Raw genomic sequence first — 21,544 nt, forward strand, 5'->3', positions numbered from 1 at the left:
CACCGCGACTCTGGGATTTGGGAGGCCCTAGAGGCCTGGGGACTGGATAAGGGCCTCATTACATGCTCACCCCCTAACCGCCAATCTCCAGGTGAGGAAATTGAGGCTCAGGTCCGCGATACCGCCTGCTCAGGTTCCAGCCACAACTTTGCCGACCTATTAGGCCTATCTGTGAAATGGGTGTTCAATCGTGTGTGATAAAGGCTCTTAAATTTTGTGCACCTAATATTAGGCCTCTGTCTCACCGGCAGCCTTTAAAAGAAGTTAAAAAACGTCCTTCCTGAGAGCAGACCACAGGACACACAACCTATCCGTATCTTTACTGTTATTCCAGCCAGCAAGGAATAAGAATGGCTGGCGTTCTCCACTTGGGCAGTGAGGCAAGGAAGTCCACTCCCTGTCCCTGTCGGGCTGTGTGATATAGGCAGGTTGCTGTCCCTCTCTGAGTCACCCTCCCTGGGGCTAAGGTGAGGAAGGGATAGCTTGGTGCCTGGCCAGGGCAGACGAGATCATTCTCCGAGTGTCACCTATAGAGTGCTGCCAACTTGCAGAGTTAACTTTCCAAATTGAAACCAGACCCCCCAAGCCAGAGAATCACCCCCACATGCGAAGGGAGTGCCAGATCTTGGTATCTGTGACTGTACCGCTACCCCCCCGCCCCAGCCTCCATCAAATAAATGTGAAATCTAAGAGAGGGCTGTAGTGACCTTTGGCCATTGCATGGAATTGCCCCTTTATGTGCCTAGTTTAGTGTGTGTTTTCATCTCCACCCCAGAAGGGCAAGCTGGACCTACCTTTGTCACCACTGGGCCCCCAGAGCCAGGCATGCACAGGTTGCCATCAACCATGTTTGTCAAATGAATAAATGCTGGTATCTTACATCTGGGAACAGTTGGGACTCTGTTCCAAATGAATCACTGAGCCCCAGCTATCCCAATTTGAGACTTTCTCTTACCTGTAAAATATGGAAAATTCACTCTAACTTCGGTGATGATGAAAAAGGCTGGGTGTGTTGGGCCAAAGCCTGGTGAATAAATGAATGAATGAAGTGATTCCTGTTACAGATGAGGAAGCCCAGAGAGGTTAAGGGATTTACCCAAAGCCACACAGCAAAGGAAGAGGCCACCTGTTGCTGAAGGATCACTCTGTACTCTCCCCTTGGATCATTTTACACATCAGGCACTGGGCTAAGGGCTTAAGGCCCACAAACTTTTCCCAGAAGACCCCAAAATTCTGAAACCTAAAAAAAATGACTCCCCAAATCAGAGAAGAGACCCGGAAATTCAAAACCAGTAGGATCTATAACATTTCTTTTTTTTTTAATTTATTTTGAAATGCAATTCTCCATTAGTTATCTATTTTATTCATATTAGCATATATATGTCAACCCCAATCTCCCAATTCATCCCACTATAACATTTCTGGGAAGCAATATAAAGCAGTGGTTGGGGGCCAGGCTCTCTGTGCTTGCTGTGTGACCTAGGGAGTCGCTGAACCTCTCTGTGCCCCAGTTTCTTCATCTGTAAAGCCTTGCTGATGACTACGTCATCTTTCAGGCCTGAATGCATTAAGACAGGGCCCTGTTTGCAGGAGGCCCTGTTGACCTCGTTCATTCTTATATTCTGGATCTATCAGGAATGTTACCTTTGAAACCATTTTCAAACTTTGCAAGAATTCTGGAGCAGGAGAACAAGGTGATCCGTTCACCTGTGGGTGCAGCAAGCATTTACTGAGGGTCTACCGTGTGCGGGGTGCAGGCTCAGACACAAAGGGAACACAGCAGCCGGGCCTTGAAGCAGACGGTCCTGGAGCAGCCACTCCACCCCCCAGCACTGGGACACGGATAGCGGGAAAGCACACACGCTGCCGGAGATGCAAGTGCTTCAGGAAAGCCAGAAGACAAACAACCCCAGTGAGCAAAGGATATGAAGAGACATTTCGCCAAAGAAGACACACAAATGGCCAACAGATGCATGAAAGGACAGCCTGCATCCGTGGCTATTATGGAAATGCAAATCAAAACAGAAAAATAACAAGTGTTGGTGGGGAAATGAAGAAATTGGAACCCTGGTGCACTACTGGTGGGAATGTAAAATGATGCGACCGCTGTGGAAAACAGGCAGTTCCCCAATAAATTAAATATATAGTTACCATATAACCGAGCCATTCCACTCTAGGTATAGACCCAAAAGAAGTGAAAACAGGGACACAAACGCATCGTTGTGTGTGCGTGTTCATAACAGCACTATTCACAATTGACAAAAGGTGGAAACAACGCAAATGTCCATCAACAGATAAATGGACAAACGAAAGGTGGTCCACCCACACAATGGAATATTATTCAGCCAGAAAAAGGAATGAAGGCCTGAGACGTGCTACAGCCTGGATGAGCCTTAAAAACCTTATGCTCAGGGAAAGAAGCCAGACACAAAAGGCCATATGTTGTCTGGTTTTGTTTACATGAAATGTCCAGAAAAGACAAACCCAGAGACACAGAAAGTGGATTAGTGGTTACCAGGGGCTGAGCAAGGGGGAATGGGAAGTGACTGCTCATGGGGGAGGGGGAATGGAAATTACAGAACTAAATAGAGGTGATGGTTGCACAGCGTTGTGTACGTACTAAATACTACTGAGTTGTTCACTTTCAAATGGTAAATTTCATGTAATGTCAATTTCACCTCAATTTTTAAAACTTGAAAATAAACACGTAATAACCCCCAAAAATGTGCCGTGGGAAGAACAAAATCTAGCAGCAACGGACAGGTGTGGTCCTTGGGGAGGGAGTCTAGGAGGGCCTCGTCGAGGTGGCGACGTTTCTGCGAAGCCTTGAAAGAAGGTGAGCAGAGCGGACATCCCAGCCAATTGCCAGGGCCGCGGGTAGAGACCACATATCAAAGTGAATTGTTTAAAAATTCGTTCAAGTTTCTTTTCTTTTAAAAGACAACAATTAAACAGGTGCTTGGGGCAGCGTGGCGGGGGGGCGAGTTGGGGGGCGGATGGAGGGCAGTTTAATAAGTTTAGGGACCTGTCAGGCTTCCTGGATGTAGCCACTGAGCCCTTATCCCACGTGGGACCGCCTCCGCCCCTTCTTCGCCCCGCCCCTCGCCGACCCCGCCCCCTCCAACCCGGAGGCCCGGAGCTGGCGCCCGCAGGGCCCCCAGGGAGAGGAGAAAAGACTTTGTCTCAAGTGTTCCCGGAGCTTCCTCGTCCCCGCCGTCACTGGCATCCCAAGCCCTCTGCGGCCCCCCCAACTTTCAGACACCGCCCGCACCCCCGCACCCTTCGGGATCCCCTGGGGGCCCTCGGACACCCCCCAACTCCCCTGCCCCCTAAAATCTTTTTGATTCCTCAGCTGTCCCCGAGGCCCGCAGGACCCCCTCCATGGCCAGGTCGTACGGCGGCCGGGTGCTGGCCGCGATGATCCTCTTGGGCATCCCCGCGGCGGTGCTGGCGGCGCTGGGCGCGCAGCTGCTGTTCCAGCTGCAGGCGGGCCGCGCGGAGCTTCGAGGACCGCGAATCGACGTGCTGGGCCCGGAGCTGGGCGCCGGCCCCGGGCTGCCGGAGGACGCGGCCGGGGCCCTGCTGCCGTTGGCAGCCGCGCTGGCCGCGCTCGCCCTGGTGCTGGGTCTCACCTGCCTGCTGCTCGCCGCGCTCTGCGGCCATCTGGGAGCCGAGATGGCGCGGGGACCCGGCCCCGGCAGGTAGGAGGACCCGCTCCTCTGCCCAGCTCGGGACTGGACGAGCCCGGGAGAGCTGCTGCCCTTCTCTGGGCCTCAGACTGGAGGAGAGTTTTCCTCCCTCAGTCCCTCCATCCACATCTTTCCCTTCCTTCTTTCTTCCATCCCTCCCACCCTCTCGTTTTCATTCTCTCCATCCCCCCCTCCCTCCATCCTATATGTGTTGAAAATTTACAGCAGGTACAACTACTGCAGCACCCCATCTTTTACAATGTGGAAACTGAGGCTCACAGAGGGCCTGGGGTCAGCTAGCCCCGGTGTTGATAGCGTTTGTCATCTAAGGAACCCTAAGCTCTAGGTGCCCCCTACCTCAGGTAATTAGCGCAGTGAAAACCCCTGGGCGTCTGTTCCTTTTTAACTGCGTCTCAGACAGGAGAGGCTGCTCTCTCCAGGCTGCCAGGATTGGAAGCGGGTGGGCTGGATTTGAACTTGAATCTGGTAGAGCCAGAACCTGTGCCCTGGCCTGGGGTAGGGTTCCTTGTCAGGCACCCGAGCTCAGGGACATGGACACTGGACTGGGGGCGGGGTGCGTGTGGAGTGAGGAACCTTCCTTGAGCCAAGAACTCGGCTGTCCCATATCTGAGTGTTTCCTTCCAGGATGCTGGGGGAGGGGAGCTGAGATCCTGGGCCAGGATTCCATAGATTTGAGTGGATGGGAAATTCCATCATTTGATCCCCTCCAAACCATGCACCCTCCGTCTGATAGTTCAAGGCATGCTGAAAAGTGTGCATTCTGTCAGCTGACAAATGTGTTGGGCGCCTGCTGGGAGCTGAGCCCAGCATTGAGTATTGGTGACCCAGCAGGAACCAGGCGGACCTGGACCCACCTTCATGGGGACACAGAAATGAAGAAACAAAACAGATCAATAATGTCAAATGGTGATGAATGTTGGAAAGGGACGAAAATGGGGTGGTATGGTGGAGGAGGACAGGGTGGGGGGTGGGATGGGATCCTTAGGGGAGGCCTGAGTTGAGACCTGAAGGAGGAAAGGAGGCAGAAAATCTCAGGAACTGTGATCCAGGCAGAGGAAGCAGCATGTGCAAAGGCCCTGGGGCAGGAATGAGTTCAGGGTGTTAGAAAGCGATAGAGGTGATTGGTGTGGCTGGAGCATAGATAAGGGAGATGAGGACCAGGAAGAGAGAGGTACTAGATTTTTTTGGGGGGGGGCATCACATGGCATCACACATGTGTGACCTTAGCTCCCCAACCAGGGATTGAACCCATACCCCCTGCAGTGGACTCGTGGAGTCTTAACCACTGGACCACCAGGGAAGCCCGAGAGGTACTGGATTATATAGGGCTTTCTGTGCTATGGTGAAGGCCTTGGGTTTTACTCTGCCTGAGAGAGTTGTGAGCCAGGAGGGACGTGATCTGACTTAAGTTTGAAAGAACCCACTGTGGTCACTGTACAGAAAAGGAGTCAGGAGGGGAGTTGGAAGGGAGACCACGGAGGAAGCCATTTCCGTTGTACTGGTGGGAGGTGAGTGACGATAGAAGCTCTCAGAGCTTCCTTTTCCTGATCTCACAGGACTGGAGAAGGGTGTGCACATAGCAGAAGCACTTAGCACAGGGGCCGGGCTCAAAACTACGTCCTCAATCTGGGTCAGCTCTTGGGAATCTCTGTTTCTATTGTCGCTGATAACAAGTTGGCCTCAGTTTCGTCACCCCCAAACAGGCTTATGATCTGTAAAACAGTGGAAGTCAGGTGTCTACTAGGTGTCTATACGCAGTGGCTGCTTCATGAGTGTGGGATTTTTCGAATGGACAGATGTATTTGGATGGGTCATGGGGGAGGGGAATGGAATGGATGGTGACTGGATGGATGAATGGACAGATGGATGGTTGGTTGGCTTGATGGATGGATGAGTGGTGGGGGGGAGGGATGGAGGGATGAATGGATGGATGAATAGATGGGTGGCAAATGGCAAATGGATGAATGGATGATGGCGGCTGTTTAAGTGGGTGGATGGATTAACACAACATGGTTAAATGGATGGATGGCTGTATGGTTGACTAATCAGTGGAGATGGATGGATGGTAAATGGTGGTGGACGGTAAAGGATGAACGAGTGGGGGAATAGACAGGTGGGTGGCTGGGTCCTCACACAGATCTCCAGTTCTCCATAGAGGGACCATTCCCCCTCCCTCCCCTCCCCAGCCTTCTTCCACCAGCTCTGCCTCCTGATCCCATTTTCTTCCTGCCCCCCTCCCTGCCAGGTCTGATTGGTTTCTCTATGACTGCCGCCTCCTCAGACATGTGGCCCTCGGCCTCTTCTGTTGTGGGGTCTCCGTCTACTTAGCAGGTATGTGCTCAGGGTGGAACATGAGGTGTAGGGCCCTGGGTTGGGGTGACCAGGGGTACTGGACCCACAACTGGGGTCAGCTCTGGAGCCAGCCTGCCTGTTTCACTCTTGGGTCTGACACTTTAGCCCGTGGCTGGCATCTCATCCCAGTGGGGATTCCATAAGTGGCAGTTGTCTTCAGAACACTTCTGATTCATCAGTTTTCTACATGTGGTTTGAATAAAAGTGTCCAAATCCTTGGTGGTTTCGGGAGATAGTGTTTCACAGGTTGGCCTTAGCAAAAACTGTTTTGGTCACAAATATCAGAATCCAGTTCAAGAATGGCTTAAGAAATACACTTCATAAACCAGAAATGCAATTTTAAGTTCCAAAATACATAGCAGAGTAAAAACTAATAACCTGAGTGCCAGAAGGACACACCACACTGTCTTGTAACTTTTCTTTGATCAATGTTCTCTCACCCACACATGCTGGTAAAGGAATCAAATCATCACGTTTCTTTAAAGAGACTCCTGACATCCTGTATGTCGTTCCAACCTTGAGAGACTCAGCGCTGAATCCTACTTAGATTCCCGGCAGCCCTATAAGCAACCTGTTTCACTGGAAGAAAAAAAATTCAGCTGACTGAAAAACAAGGATTTGCTGTTACTGTTTTTTCCTTTGTACCACAATAGAGAAATAGAAGTTTAGAAGACATATTGAAAAGATTTACTTATGAGATATGAGCCTAGGGTTCATTGTGGGAATTTGTATAAACAGTGCAGCGAACTCTGCATAACTTTTGTTGTTTGACTTAATAAAATGCTCTGGATGTGTGGGACTTCCCTGCGGTCCAGTGGTTAAGACTGTGCTTCCACTGCAGGGGGCGCGGGTTTGATCCCTGGTCAGGGAACTAAGATCCTATGTGCCGTGTGGCCAAAAACAAAACAAAAAATGCTCCGGATGTGAGTTTTTTTTAAAGGAGACGGATGGAGTGACTCGTGTATCTGAAAAGATGAGGGGTTATTGGCCTCAGGTATGGCTGGATCCAGGTACTCAAATGAGGTCTTTAGAAATGCTTCTCACGTCATCTCTTCACCTGCTGTGCTCTGAGAAATATGCCTGTATCTGTAACTGCTTTCAACACAATACCTATTACCTCAAGCCTTTTCGCAGGCTGATAAAAGTGTTGGAGACTTGGAGAATAAAATATCCTCATTCTAAAATACAAGAAAACTCACAAAGGGCAAAAAAAGGTAACTATGTCAGCCTCATTAAGCATTAAATTAGAAATATGTTCAGCTCCCATTTAGATTCTTTTTGAGGCTATGTGACCTCACTCAGTAAGAATTTCTGAGCATGTCCAGCCAATCATTCATTCATTGCTAGCCAGAGCCAAAATAATAATTATAAAGACCTTTCAAAAATGTTTAGAGCAAAAAAAGCCCTTGGCCTCACTTTAATATGTCAGACATGATGCAGTGTGGCATCTTCAAAAGCAAGAGTGCAGAGCTGGAGAAAGCTTTAAAAACAGCCCACAAAGTGCCAAGAAGTCCTCCATCAGCTCTGGGCTTCTCTCCTCCCAATTCCCTAATTGCTGCAATAAGAAAATTCCCCTGTTCCCATAGCCCAAGCAAAGGTCCCAGGGCTGACTCTGATTGGCTGAGGTTGGGTCATGTGATAGCCATGCACCAATCAGTATAATCAGGGGAAGCAATGCTCTTAGCCAAGCCTAGGGTCATACACATCACTGATGCCAGAGAGGTGGGTCAGTCCTCCTAGACCAGTGACCAGGGTCGGGGTAGGGACTGGACCAGCACTTCTCAATGGGGACTGATGCTTCCCCTGAGGGGACATTTGGCAATCAATATCTGGAGACATTTTTTGGTTGTCACAATAGAGCAAGGGTAGGGTACTACTGGTATCTGGTGGGTAGAAGCTGCTAAATGTCCTGCAAAGCACAGGACAGTCCCCACCAAAAAGAATGGTGCCAACGGGGCATTGGACAGGGCAACAGAGAACCAGTACGGGTCCTCAAGGTCAGGTCACCAACTGTCTTTTTTTTTTAATTCTTTTTTTAAAATATTTAATTATTTACTTATTTGGTTGCTCTGAGTCTTAGTTGTGGCAGGGTGGCTCCTTAGCTGCGGCATGCAGACGCTTAGTTGCAACATGTGAACTCAGTTGTGGCGTGCATGTGGGATCTAGTTCCCTGAACAGGGATCAAACCCAGGCCCCCTGCATTGGGAATGTGGAGTCTTAACCACTGTGCCACCACAGAAATCCCTTTTTTTAAAGATTTATTTTTACCCCCCAAAATAATAAATAAATAAATAAAATTTAAAAAAAATAAAATAAAAAAATAAAAAGCTGTGAGGTATAAAAAAAAAAGATTTATTTTTATTTATTTATTTTGGCTGCACTGTGTCTTAGTTGTGGCACATGAGACCTTCATTGTGGCATGCAGGGTCTTTTTTAGTGGTGGCATGTGAATGCTTAGCTGTGGCATGCATGCAGGATCTAGCTCTCTGACCAGGGATCGAACCCGGGCCCCATGAATTGGGAGCTCAGAGTCTTACCCATCAGGGTAAGTCCCTGCCAACTGTCTTCTTGTTCAGATCAGCAAACTGAGTCCAGAGAGGGACTGTGATTCACTCAAGGTCAATCACAGGGGTTCAGAAAGCCTGAGATCTGGGTAGTTTCAATTGTGGTAAAGTACACACAACACTCAATTTACCATTTTATAGTAAAATAGATGTGATGACGATGTACTGGTCGGGTATGGAAGGATTAGGTGGGTTAGTCTATATGCCCATCATAATGTACAATTTTCTATGTGTGCCCTCCACTTGGGGGAGCTCTCCCAGGACTTGGGGGAATAAACACTGAATAAGAGCTGTTTCCTTCCCCAGCCCTGTCTATCTACGCCTTGCTGCTCTTCGAGATCGAGGCAGGTGCAGCAGCTGCCTCCATCCTTGGCTTGGGCGCTCTGATCCTGGTGGCGGTGTTGACCCACACTCTACTCCGGGCTGCCCGGGCCACCCGCCGTGGCCTCCATGAGCTGTCCCCACCGCACTTTGGGGACGACCCTGTCCGCCCTGCTGACATCTCCAAGGCCAGCCCCAGGGCTCAGCGCCAGCAGGGTACCCACCACTGGACCCCCTACTCATCCTGCCCAAAACCTGGGGACTCTATCAGACCCACGGTTCCTGCCACAGCACCTGCAGCCATGGAGGGAGGCTGGGAGGGCAGCCTGCCCGCATCCCGCATGCACCGCACACTGTCTGCCAGTGAGGGGTACTGGGAAGAGGTCACACATGAGATGCGCAGTATCCTGAGCCACAGGCCAGGTGGGTCAGGGAAGGACTCCACCCTGGTGTGAGCCAAAAGATCAGGGATAGAGACCTAGTGTCAGGCAGCAGGAAGAGGATTCTTGTAGAGACAGCACCGTGTTCAACCACAGTAGCATTACAACTTGATTTCTCTCTCAGTTCACAGCATCCCTGACTTTTGTCCTCAGGGTTGCCTCATGGCACAAAATGGCTACCAGGGCTCCAACCTTTACCTCTTCACTCAGAGAGAAAGGCAGAGGCCAGGACTGGCTCAGGAGATTTTAGAAGTCTTCCTGGGAGGCCTTGGGACCCTTCTGCTTATACCTCACCAGCCAGAATAGTCATGTGGCCACACTTCCATATAGAGGAGACAAGGAAATGTAGCTGCCCAGAATGAATAAAATTCTGTTATAGGCAGGAGGGGAGGGGAGAGCGTAGGCAGGAGGGGAGGGGAGAGCGTAGGCAGCAGTTCTCTAAACATCTCCGTCCATTTTACAGATGAGGAAACCGAGGCCCAGAGAGGGGCAGTGACTCCCCAAGGGTCCCACGGCCAGTACTGAGCATCAGAGCCAGGATTCGAACCCGGGTCCTGTAACCCCTCATGCTGCTGATAGTGCAAGTCTCAGACTCTGCAACTCCTTCCGGGCTGTGAGCATTTGAAACCTGTGTGTGCCAAGCTCAGAGCAGCCCAGGGCCACGGATGCACCTGGAGGCCTGGACTCAGACTCCTGGCCGTGGGCCTGTGGCTGAGGGCTTCACCACTCTGTGTCTCAGTTTTCTGTTCTGTAAGATGGGAATGGAAGCGATCCCTCTTCCTAAGGCTCCCGTGAGACTCCATGTGAGCCATTCCAGGGGCCTGTGCACAGCCAATCCTCAGTGCTTGTCAACCTGAGCTTCTGTCAGTCAGGATGCCTGGTGGCAGGAAAAAGTGGGTTGATGGTGACTTTCTGGGACTCTTGGGGTCTCCAGAGGCCCTGGCCCCGCCCCCATACTGCACAACCTGAAAATAAACTCTGTGTCACTCTCTCTATGTCACTTGAGCCACATCCAAGCATGCTGCATGGCCAAGTTCAGGTCAAGGGTGAGGGGATGGAGAGACAGGGGTGGGGGGGTGGGGCGGGCAGGAGTTGGGGGGCAGGGAATGTGCCCCTTATAGACCCAAGTCTGGGGTCCATGCCCCTCAAATCTCCGTGCATATACATTTCACAGGGGGTGGGGATGGCCTGGTCCCTGCCCCCACCCCAAATGGATACATGTCACTAGAAGTCTCCCAGACTGTCCCTTCCCGGGCCACACAGGGACTCAGGGATGGAGGAAGCTCAGCCACACAGTGACCTGAAGCCCCCCAGGACCCGTCCCCATGGACAGAGAGGTGGCAGCGCCCAGCAGGGAGGCTCGTCCCCAAGCCTGACCTTGGGTATGGATTCTGATGATCAGGTACAGACCCGAGTGCCCCTTGGCCTGGGGGTGGCCTGGGTCCTCCTTCCTGAGCCCCCAGGAGGCTGCACAGGCCTCCTCCTCCCATGTGGCCCCTGTCACAGGGGGTGCCCAGGAAGCATAGGCTCTTGGTGAGCATGAAAACATCAACAAAGAGGGTAAAGTAAGAACGAATGTGCTGTCACATGCCTGGTACCGCCGACATGCACCAGGCACTTCCTGGCCTTAGTTAATCCTTAGGACAACCCCACTCACAGATGGGGAAACTGAGGTCGGAGAAGCGAGGCCACTCCTGTGAGAACACAAGGCAGTGGTGTTCGCTGGAACCCTGTAGCTCTGTCATGTAGGGCTTCAGGACAGCAAGTGCCTGGGACACACTGGAGACTCCAGTTTCTGAGAACTCTCTGAAATGTGGGAGGCCCTGGGGACTCTGAGGGTGGGCAAGAGAGTTGAGGAGGAAGGACCCAAGCTGGCTGTAGGTGAGGAGTGCCCCCTGGACTGGGCAGGGGAATTAGAAGCTGGACCTATAGGCTTCATCCCCAAAGCCAGGATGAGGATGCGGGTGCCAAATATTTAAGGAGGCTCAAAAGAATTGAAAACTGGTGTTCAGACAAATCCTTGTACATGTGTGTTCTTAGCAGCGCTGATCACAATCACCAAAACATGGAAACAACCCAAATGTCCATCAATAGATGAAGGAGAAAACAAAAAGTGGTCCATCCGTACAGTAGAATATTAACCATAAAAAGGAATGAAGCTCTGACACGTGCTACAGCACGGATGAACCCTGAAAACGTGATGCTGAGTGAAAGAAGCCAGACGTGAGAGGCCACATAGTGTATGATCCCACTTACATGAAATGTCCAGAACAGGCAAATCTATAAAGATGTAAAGTAGATTAGTGGTTGCCAGGGGCTGGGGGAGGAGGAACGGGAAGTGATGGCTAATAGGGATGAGGTCTCCTTTGGGGTGATGGAAATGTTCTGGAACTAGATAGAGGTGATGGTTGCACAGCGTTCATGCACTAAATGCCACTGAACTGTACATTTTTTAATGGTGAATTTGGGACTTCCCTGGCAGTGCAGTGGTTAAGCCTGTGCGTTCTCTGCCCTGGTCGTGGAACTAAGACAATGAAGAGGCCAAAAAAAAAAAAAAAAAAAAGTGAATTTAATGCTAAGTGAATTTCACCTCGACTTTAAAAAAAAAAAAAGAGAAAATTTAAGGAGGCACTCACTCTGAGGTTCCTTCAGGTGCAGGTGGGCCCCTGAGTTTGAAGCGAGCACCTCCTTAAATGGTGCATCTTGCGTGCTTACTAGCCTCTCCCCAGTCTGATCTCTGTGCATCCTGCTGGGACCAAGAACTGGAGCCCTGGAAACTCTGCAAGGTTCCAACGTGGGAGGCTGGCTGAAGTGCTGCCCACAGTCCCTGCTGAAACCTGGCCCTGTTGTCAGCACCGCCCTGGATGGGGAGCCGAGCACCTTTGTATTTTGATGAGAATCTGGAGAGGAGAGAAGAGACTGGTCCTGGGGCTGGAGCCAGACGCTCCCTGTCCCGCGCACCTGATGAGAGTTTGGTGTTCCAAGAACCATCTGGGACAGACCTGGCTCAGGCAGCAGTCGTGCAACCTGCACCTCAGTTTCTTTCTTTATTAAATAGGGCTAATCCCCTAAGCCCATCATAGCACAGCTGTGAGGACCAAATCAGAAAAAGGTGTCAATGACTCCGTTAGCCCCACAGTCCTCACCAACACAAGCAGCTGTTGGCATCCTCGTACATTTTAAGGTGTAGACAACATCTGTCAAAGATGTTGCCTTGGTTTGGGGTCACCAGAACCAAAGGCGGAGATGATTGCTGAGATGTGATTTACCTGGGAAGTGACCCCAGGAAGCCCCGGAACCTGGTGGGGGGCACCAGTGTGCAGACGGGGCGCTGAGGGCCACATGGGGCTCCATCCCACTGGGGATTCCAGGGAGACAGCACGGAGCACACGTGGCAGTTAGTCCCACCCCAGGGGTGAGGGGGCTGGGGTATTTATCCTCTTATCCCCATCAGGCATTAGCTGAGAGCTGTTCCTGGAGAGATTGACCCCTCACACTTCTGGCCTTCCCTGTGCACTAGCTGGACAGGCTCCTGTGGTCACAGGAAGCCCCAGGGAGGGTCATAGGTATTTTCTGTGGAGGAGAGGGAAGCACAGATAGCATCAGCTGCAGCTTCATGGCATTTTTGCAACAGCAGGCATAAATGGGATACTGAAAGCACTAACTGTGCTATTTGCGGTTGAGAAGAGCTACTGATTTTTGGATGCCTGCCACGTGCCAACACCTTGCCTAACTCACACAAGCATCATCGTTGTTGCGCCCTCAATACACCCACTGGTCTCTCTCCTTTACTTCTGCAGGTAAAATCTTCTGAAAGTGGCAGATGGAGTTGGGGTCCTCTGTGCTGGTGACATTTAGAACAGTAGGCCAGATACCACCTTGAGGGAGGTTGCTCAGAGCAACAAGGGGCCCATTTCTGCTAGAGAACATTTTATTAAAAACCCTTTACAACATATTTTGGGTGAAATAAGAATTTGGAAAAGACTTCATGAGCCCTCCATCTTCAGGATGGTTTTAGGTTTGGGGCAGATGGAACCTTAGGCTCAGAAGACCACCTGAGATACCAAACTGAGTTTATTAGGATAAATGGAGCAAGAATGACAAAGATGGTACCTGAAAACCCAGCACATTTTCTTTCTTTCCCTGACTTAAATATATTTGTCATTTGTATCAGTTAGCTATTGCTGCATAACAAATGATCCCCAAAATTTAACAGCTCAAAACAACACACATTTCTTATCTGACAGTTTCTGTGGGTCAGGAATCTGGGCATGGCTCTCCTGGGTCCTCCTATGCACACTGCAATCAAGATTCAAGCAGAGTAGGATCTGCTTTCAAGTTCACTTTATGGTTGTTGGCAGGATTCAATTCCCTATGAGCTGTAGAATTGAGGCCCTTGGTTCCTTGTTGGCTGTTGGCCAGAGGCTGCCCTCAGTTCCGTGACATATGCGTCTCTTTACAGGACAGTGTGTGTCATTGAAGCCAGCAAGAGAGAGTCTGCAACAAGATGGAAGTCATGTATTTTAAACCTACTCACAGAAGCGAAGTCCCATCACACTTACTGTATTCTATTGGTTAGAAGTAAGTCTACACTAGATCCAGCCTATCCTCAAGTGGAGGATTACATAGGCCTGAACACCAGGATACCATGACAAAAGGTTCCCAAAGGGAACCATCTCAGAAGCTATTTAATGTCCTGTAAATTCCCTGTTGGCTCTTTCCAACAACAAATAAAAAGGGCAGGTGAATAAGGAAGATGAGAAAGGGGTGTTTTCTATACAACATGGGTCAGCCTTTTCAGTTTGGATTTCTAAGCTGGCAAGAGTATACAGGATAGCTAAGAAATTCAAACTGGTGAGGCAAATGGCCAAAATTAACAAAACTGACAATGCCAAGTGTTGGTGAAGATGTGGAGCCACTGGAATTCTCATTTGCTGTGGGTGGGGGGGTAAACTGGTGCAACGGTCTTAGAAGTCTGCTTGGCTGTATCTGCTTAAGCTGAAGATAGGCTTCCCTTACCACTCAGAATTTCCATTCAGGCTATTTACCCAAGAGGAATGAGTGTGTATTCATCCAAAGGCACGTACAAGAGTGCTCAGAGCAGTTTCATTCAATGGCCAAGAACTGGGGACATTCCAAACATCCACTAACAGGTAAACAGACTGTGGTACATCCACACAATGGAATACTACTCAACAATTAACAAGAGGGAATTACCCATGCAAGCAACACCCCGGATGAGTGTCTTGAACACAACTGTGAACATAACTAGCCAGGCTCCAAAGAGAAGAGGACTCATTGGGGCATTGCACTTAGATCTAAGTTCAAGAACAGGCAGAATGAATGATGGGGTAGAAGTCAGTAGCTTTGGGGGTTTGGCTGGGAGGGGGCCAGAGGGGATGCTCAAGGCTGGCAGAGATCAGTGGGGTGGAGAGAGAAGCAGGGGCCACAGCTGGGCTCTGCAACATTTGAATACAGGAAGTGTGGCATTTGCCACAAGCAGAGGCCATTAGGACTTGTAACTTTCACCCGCTGTGCTTGGATGCGGGGCTGCAGAAACCTTCCAGCTGGAAAGGACTTTCAGAGCCAGGAAGCATTTTTGCAATGGTCAGCAGGGGCAGCGGAGAGACACAGCCCCACAGGAGTTAAACCTCAGAACTACAAAGCGAGGTGAAGACTGCTGAGCTTCCCATTGTAAAGATGGACAAACTGAAGTACAGAGAGATTAAGCCGCTGCTCTGGGTCACCAGCTAGTGAGCACTGGAGATGGGACAACATCTCTCCAGAAATGTCACTCTCAGCACCAGGCCCCTGCAATGCCGGGTCTCAGTGCCCAGGAGCAGGCAAAAGGCGGAAGGATGTCTTCTTCTTCTTCTCCCTTCCCTATAGCCTGAGATGATGAAAGCTCAGTTGGAGCTGTGAGGATTGATGTGGCCCAAATTAGGAGTTGGGGGCTAGGGGGACAGGCTCCTTTGGGACTTTCTGGCCCCTTTGTGAGGCTGTCCCCAGGTCCTGTGGGGCTCAGAGGGTTGGGATTTTGCAGTCAGTGACCCAGCAATGATGGTTGGTCCAGTTGGACCCAAGGCCAGCACGGGTCATCTGGGGGCCTTGGTCACACACAGTTGCCCTGGAAAGCGATCTGGGGTTGGTTTCAGGGTGGCCAAGATCACAACCAGGGAGAACAAACAGCCTTTGCTTCCCAGCTGGATCAGATTCCATGGCCGGCGCCAGAGCAACCTGGGTGGGACCTGGCAGGTGCTGGCTGTGCCCAGAGTGGGGAGATCTGGGGAGATATCTTGGCACCGGAGGCCTAGTTTTTCCATGGCAGCCGAAGTGTGTGGGGGAGGGGGTACATTTTACAGTCTCCCCCCAATCCAACCCTCCAGGATAATTCACTGTCTCCACCCTCAGACCACAGAGCAGGGCTTTGCCTCTTCCCGCAGACCCCTGGGCAGCGGACTCCCTTCCCTCAGATCCCTGTGCAGGGCAATGTCTCCCCTCTCAGGTCCCCAGGGCAGTTTCATTAGACACAAATGCCTGGGGTGGTGGCACGTCCCCTTGGGACCCCATGTGACCCCTTCTGGCCAATGAACTGTGAACAGAACTTAGACAAGGCACTTCCAGGCCAGAGCATTTAACTGACAGCAGGAGACCTTTTTAAGTCCATGCCCACTATCTGGGAGAGATGCCGGCTACCACTTCCGGTGTGTTGACCAGCAGCCAGCTACAGAAACAAGCCTCAGCCTTCCTACGCTGCAGAGATCTGGGGAATGTTCCTGATGGTAGGGGAACTGGGCCACCCTGATGCTATGGGTACCCTGGGGAAGAGAGAGCAGAAAAGGAAGCACACGCATGGGAGAGATGGTATAAGCCTGGGATGGTTCGTTTCACAAATACAGTTTGACCCTCATTGTTTGCAGAGTCTGTATTTGCCAATTCTCCTACGGGCTCAAATCTGTGGCCCTCAAATCAATACTCACAGTGCTTTTGTGGTCACTGGAGGACACACAGTGCTGGAGAAAAAAAACTTTTTTGGGCCACACTGCATGGTTTATGGGATCTTGTTTCCCCGACAAGGGATTGAACCCAGGCCACCGCAGTGAAAGCACCAAATCCTAACCACTGGACTGCCAGGGAATTCCCAGTGCAGGGAAAAATTTGAGTCACCAGAGGTACATGTTTCCAGCTCTGGTGGGACAAGGCAGTGCTATGCCTTCCTGTTCCAGCTCTCAGACTGTAAACAGGCGTCCTTCTTGAGGTCTAGCTAGTGGCACGTTTTTCAGTTTTGTGCTTTTTCATTGGTGATTTTTGCTGTTTGAAAGGGCCCCCAAGTGTACTACTGAAAACCCATCTAGTGTCCCCAGGCACAAGAAGGCTGGGATGTGCCTCCGGGAGAAAAAACTGTTAGATGAGCTTTGTTCAGACATGAGTTCTAGGGCTGATGGCTGTGAGTTCACCGTTAGCAAATCAGCAGCATGTATATTAAACAAGGTGTCTTGAAATGCACAGAAAACAAGGTTATGTATGGATATTACTTGACAAAAACATGAGCAGAGGCTTACAGGAACCTACCCGTGTTTCCCTGAGGAATCCAGTATTTCCTAATTCAGTTTTCCCTAAACTTTATAGGAGGTAACTACCGCGATACGTGAGAATCCATTGTTTGTGGCCGCTACATAACGGAGGAAAAGGGATGCAGAGAACAGAACAGCCTGATGGTGAAGAGAGCAGGCTCTGGGTTCGAATCCCAGCTGTGAATTTAGCTGCCTCCTGCCTCGGTTTCCCTATCTGTGAAATGGCCACACAACCAGGGCTTCCCAGCGGGCTAGGGGAGGACTAAATGAGATACTGCGCAACGGGTGTCGGAGATGAGGTCCCAGGGTCATAAACAATAGCTGTAACTATTATTACTATTATTAGCAACGATGGAGGGGCAGGACCAGGTCTTCTGTGATCCTGGCTCAGGCACTCGCTGAGCCTCAGTTTCTCCCTCTGTAGAATGGGAGTGGCAGGCTGCGCCCCCTCCCCTCCAGGATTTCACCCACTTGCTCCGTGTGCGTCGGCCCCTGGCTCCTGCGAGCCACGGAGACCCACAGTCAGAATGGAGACTCCAGACAGCGCCGACAGGGTGGTGTTTATTACCAGGAGGGCGCCCGCGTGGCCTCCAGGCACCAGAGAGTTTGGCCACAAATGACTTGAAGGCACTGGTTTCCATCCAGCCCCTACTCCTGCCCTGCCCATCAGGGCGCTGGGGGGCAGGAGACCCCATCACCAAGCAGACCGCTCCCGCCCCACCTCCAGGGCTGCAGCTCCGCTGGGTGGCCGAGGGTCTGGAACGCCTTGCACCGCCAAGGCTCCCAAGACGGAATGGGGTGGGTAGCTGCCAGTCCGGAGGGTGGGTATCAGGCAGGGGGCTCTCCCCTGGGGCCGGTGAGGGGCTAAGAGACACTAGGGGGCAGGCGGGCAGCCGCTGTCTTCTCCACCACGAAGCCATAGTTGTACTGGGGGGTGGGGAGCGGGGTGAGAGGAGAGCACAGAGTGAGGGAGGGGCCGCGGGGATGCCGGAGTGGTGGGGCGTGGGGAGGCACTTAGGGACTGAGGGATCTGAAGCCCTCCAGGTGGGTAATGACTGGGAGAGAAGGGGGGCCCAGGGGAGACTGGGGTGGCCTGAACCCCCTCCCAACTCCACCCCCTCCCTACCCCACACCCACCTCCTCCTCAATGTCCGCCAGTGACTTGATGGTCAGATCAGCAAAAGCAGAGAAGGCCTGGCAGGCAGGGCAGGTCAGTCTTGGGCAGGGACTCCAATTTGGAACCCCCATTCCCTTATCTTCAAGGAGGGCCCCCCTCAATATTTGCCTGAACGGCTCCTCCCCCTTCCTGCCACCATCTCTTGCCCTCAGCTTCCAGCTGCCCTTCCTGACTCCCCCATTCCAGAAGGAGACCCTCCCATCCCCACCCCTTGGCCTCCAGCCCCCTACCACCCAGGAACTCCCCTCCGTGCTAAGATGCTGGATACACAAATGACGGTCCCTGCATCCTGCTGCCTAGAAACGCAATGGGCAGGGACAGACCCAGACTCCCCAGGACCAGGACTCACCAGGGGACCACAGCTCTTGCCCTCGAATCGGGGGTGCAGCGTGAAGGGAACCCCATCCATGGCTGAGGAAAGCAGGTGGGGAAAGGAGCTGAGGCCTAGGAAACTTGAGGCCGGCCTGCTCCCCACCGCCAGACGTCCATCCTGAAGGTCTTGGCTCTTCCCAGTCTCGACAGAATGGAGGAAGCCCAGGCCTGGTCCAACCCTGCCCCTACCCCTTCCTGGCTGTACAGCCCCAGGCCAGTCTCACCCCACCCCCACCCCAGTGCCTCAATATCCCTGCTCTGCGCTCACCTGAGATGCCATAGAGGTTGGAAGCCTCGTAGATGGAGTTGCTCCTCCGCAGGGTAGATGCCCGAGAGCCCAGCCTCGACAGCGTCCGCTCTGGGAAGCCACCCTTGCTGGTGGAGGCAGAACAGCCCAAGTCAGATGTCTGATGCTCATCCTCCCTCCCCCGCCCCTCCCATGGCCGCTCCCATCCCCGAGCCCGAGGACTCACCTGGGCTGACCAGGCGGATCCAAGGAGAGGTCTCTCATGTCTCGGCTGAGAGCTCGGGGCTTGGGCACTGGGCGCGGGGCCTTGGCCTTCTTGCACCAGATGGCAAAGCCCCCCATGTCCCTAGAGGAGGAGGAAAAGAGAGAAGGGGCTCTGGCCCAATGTGCAGCCTGGGCTAAGAATAGATGCCAGGGGAAGTCAGGCCTCTGGTGACCTCACATCTCATCCCACACGCTCAGGAACATACTAACTAATATAACAGGTCCTTCAGATGCACCAATTCATTTACTCCTCACCACCACCCTACAAGATTGGTACAGCTGTCTCCACCTTAACATGTGGAAACTGAGGCACAGAGAGGTGGCAGAAGGAATGGGAGGGGCTTCCCTGGTGGCGCAGTGGTTGAGAATCACCCTGCCAAAGCAGGGGACATGGGTTCAAGTACTGGACCTGGAAGATCCCACATGCCACAGAGCAACTAAGCCCATGCACCACAACTACTGAGCCCACATGCTGCAACTATTGAGCCTGTGCTCCGCAACAAGAGAAGCCACCGTAATGAGAAGCCCGCACACCTCCACGAAGAGTAGCCCCTGCTTGCCACAGCTAGAAAAGCAGCCAATCAATCAAAAAGAAGGGATTGGAGGACTCATGGGAGTTCCTGAGGGTCAGAGGAGTAAGTATAGGAGTTGGGAGGGCAAGGAAGGAGGGCTGGGGGCAGCCCTACCCTATTCGCAGGTATCCAGGCACCGTCTTGGTCTTCCCACTTAGCCGGACGTCAAAGACAGCCGTGTCTGCGACCCCCAAGGGCACCAGCTTCACACACATGCGTTTCTTCTTGGACACGGAGGCCTCTGAGAGTGGGGGTGGGGGGTGGGCAGGGGAATGAGAAAAGGGGAGAAGCAAGAAAGGAGCCCAAAGATGGCTCCAGGAGGACTCTCGCAGGGTACTGTTTCAGGCAGCCATCTGCATGGTGTTGGGGCAGTGGTTTTATATACGCAACAGACACCATCTGGTCTGCAAAGCCTAATATATTTACCACCTGGCCCTTCACAGGAAAAGTTTCCCAAGTCCTGTACCAATAGATGTATGCTGAGAGTCAAATATAAATGACAAGACACAGAGAAGCCATGTGAGGCAGGGAGGGCCTGATGGTTAGAAAGCAGAGCAGTCAGGGCTGGGAGGGCAGCACCAGGGCAACTGGAGCCCGGGTGCAAAAGCCTGTAAATGGAAAATAGAACTGCGCGTGGATCAGCTTGGCTACAGTGTAAGAAGAAGGTGTAGTAAGAACAGCAATAAAACCGGTCGCATTGACTGAACACTGACCCTAGAACAGAGGCTGTACCAATCGCAGATGTTTACGCCGGGCGGGGTACATCGTCCCGCCCTAAATCAGGGCTCTGAGCCCTCAGCCAACGCTGTCATTACCCAGTGCATCGAGGGGGCGGCCAAGGCTCAAAAATCGCGCGCCTGTGGTCCCTCGATTCCCTTCCTGGTCCTCCCCGCAGAGAAGCGAACGTGCCCCTCACCCCCCACCCCATCCCCGCCTTCGACGTGGGACTCACTGGAGTCCAGGGGGTCGCAGACGGGGGAGAATCCCGGCGGGAGGGGGCTCTTGTCCACCAGGACCTGGATATCGACCACCACATTCTCCTGTGGATTCTGGGGGGCGGGGGGGAGGGGGAGGGAACAGCGAGAATCACTCAGCAGCGGGGACGGTGAGTCTGGTACAGGGCCCCGCGAATAGGCAGGGGGAGTGGAAGGACCCCGCGGATTCGAAGGTGGGAGCCGCTTACCTCTAGGCTTCCCAAAGGATTGAGGCACAGGAAGTGACCGGATTTCTGCCCGAAAGTCTTGCCGAAGCTGGCGGGCGCCCCCTCCACAGTGCAGGAGATCTACAGCGCGGACGCGGGTCAGCGCCAGGCTATTACACGGCCGCAGCAGCCTCTGCCCCCATTCAACCCCCCGCCCCTGGTGCCGCCGCCTCTCTCCCTATTCGTCCCGGGTCCCCTGACATCGCTCACCGCACTGAATCCCCGCGGCGGGGGCGCCGTGGCCGACGACCAGGCCAAGCCAGCCAACGGGGCCGCGTCGGTCCCGGACCCCGGATCCATCCTCCGAGCCAAGCACCGAAGGCAGCGGTCAGCCTCAGACCTCCCAGCCACAGCTGGAGGACGGAGTTCAGGCAGGAATCTGAACTACAACTCCCAGACAGACTTGCGAAGTCGGGGGCCCCGGAAGCGCCGTATGCGCGTGCCGGGAAAGCCGCCGGCCAATCGCGTGGGGACAAGGAGCCACGCCCCTCATGCGCTCCCTCGGGTGCGCCCGTGAGTGACGTTTGCGGAAAACTGTCTCGCTTTTTTCTCACGCCCAATGACTTCTGCCGGAAATGTCTCGCTAGCTGCAAACCAGAACTACATTCACCAGAATTCCATGCGGTATCAGCCCCTCCTTCAGGGATACTGTGGGTGTTTCCCGGAAATTTGGAAGAGAAATATGAAAAACCGGCAATTCTAGTTCCAGGAGATCACCCCGAAGGACACTTTCAAGGGTTATGCAGTGAT

General features: G+C 52.5%; 2 protein-coding genes across 4 annotated transcripts; one reads left to right on the top strand and one right to left on the bottom strand.

Moving 5' to 3' along the window:
• The first annotated feature begins 3,208 nt into the window (after nucleotides 1–3,208).
• Nucleotides 3,209–9,698, top strand: TMEM221 (transmembrane protein 221). The gene is made up of 3 exons (XM_057709749.1): nucleotides 3,209–3,701; nucleotides 5,956–6,041; nucleotides 8,933–9,698. Exons 1-3 carry the CDS (start codon nucleotides 3,382–3,384, stop codon nucleotides 9,400–9,402), a joined length of 876 nt encoding a protein of 291 aa, XP_057565732.1. The 5' UTR covers nucleotides 3,209–3,381; the 3' UTR covers nucleotides 9,403–9,698.
• A 3,764-nt stretch (nucleotides 9,699–13,462) lies between these two features.
• On the bottom strand, nucleotides 13,463–21,195 carry MVB12A (multivesicular body subunit 12A). 3 transcript variants are annotated; one of them, XM_057710379.1, is made up of 9 exons: nucleotides 21,005–21,195; nucleotides 20,777–20,875; nucleotides 20,546–20,642; nucleotides 19,708–19,834; nucleotides 18,984–19,103; nucleotides 18,779–18,885; nucleotides 18,488–18,549; nucleotides 18,099–18,155; nucleotides 17,503–17,888 (listed from the first exon to the last, which is right to left on the bottom strand). In XM_057710379.1, the coding sequence occupies exons 1-9, from the start codon at nucleotides 21,092–21,094 to the stop codon at nucleotides 17,826–17,828; spliced, it is 822 nt and encodes a 273-aa protein (XP_057566362.1). In that variant the 5' UTR covers nucleotides 21,095–21,195; the 3' UTR covers nucleotides 17,503–17,825. The 3 variants fall into 3 exon arrangements, with proteins under 3 accessions (XP_057566364.1, XP_057566362.1, XP_057566363.1); XM_057710381.1 differs by lacking the exons at nucleotides 17,503–17,888; nucleotides 18,099–18,155 and adding an exon at nucleotides 13,463–13,884; XM_057710380.1 differs by lacking the exon at nucleotides 18,099–18,155.
• Between the last annotated feature and the right edge of the window lie 349 nt (nucleotides 21,196–21,544).

The sequence above is a fragment of the Hippopotamus amphibius genome, chromosome 15 (assembly GCF_030028045.1).
Source record: "Hippopotamus amphibius kiboko isolate mHipAmp2 chromosome 15, mHipAmp2.hap2, whole genome shotgun sequence".
NCBI classification, from domain to species: Eukaryota; Metazoa; Chordata; class Mammalia; order Artiodactyla; family Hippopotamidae; genus Hippopotamus; species Hippopotamus amphibius.

Coding starts and splice junctions, on each gene's coding strand:
- MVB12A (XM_057710379.1), bottom strand. CDS start 21,094: ATGGATCCGGGGTCCGGGACCGACGCGGCCCCGTTGGCTGGCTTGGCC. Junction 18,550..18,778: donor CAACCTCTATGGCATCTCAG/GTGAGCGCAGAG, acceptor TGCTTTCCTCAG/CCATGGATGGGGTTCCCTTC. Junction 17,889..18,098: donor TGGCGGACATTGAGGAGGAG/GTGGGTGTGGGG, acceptor CCCACCCCCCAG/TACAACTATGGCTTCGTGGT.
- TMEM221 (XM_057709749.1), top strand. CDS start 3,382: ATGGCCAGGTCGTACGGCGGCCGGGTGCTGGCCGCGATGATCCTCTTG. Junction 3,702..5,955: donor CGGGGACCCGGCCCCGGCAG/GTAGGAGGACCC, acceptor CCTCCCTGCCAG/GTCTGATTGGTTTCTCTATG. Junction 6,042..8,932: donor GGTCTCCGTCTACTTAGCAG/GTATGTGCTCAG, acceptor TTCCTTCCCCAG/CCCTGTCTATCTACGCCTTG.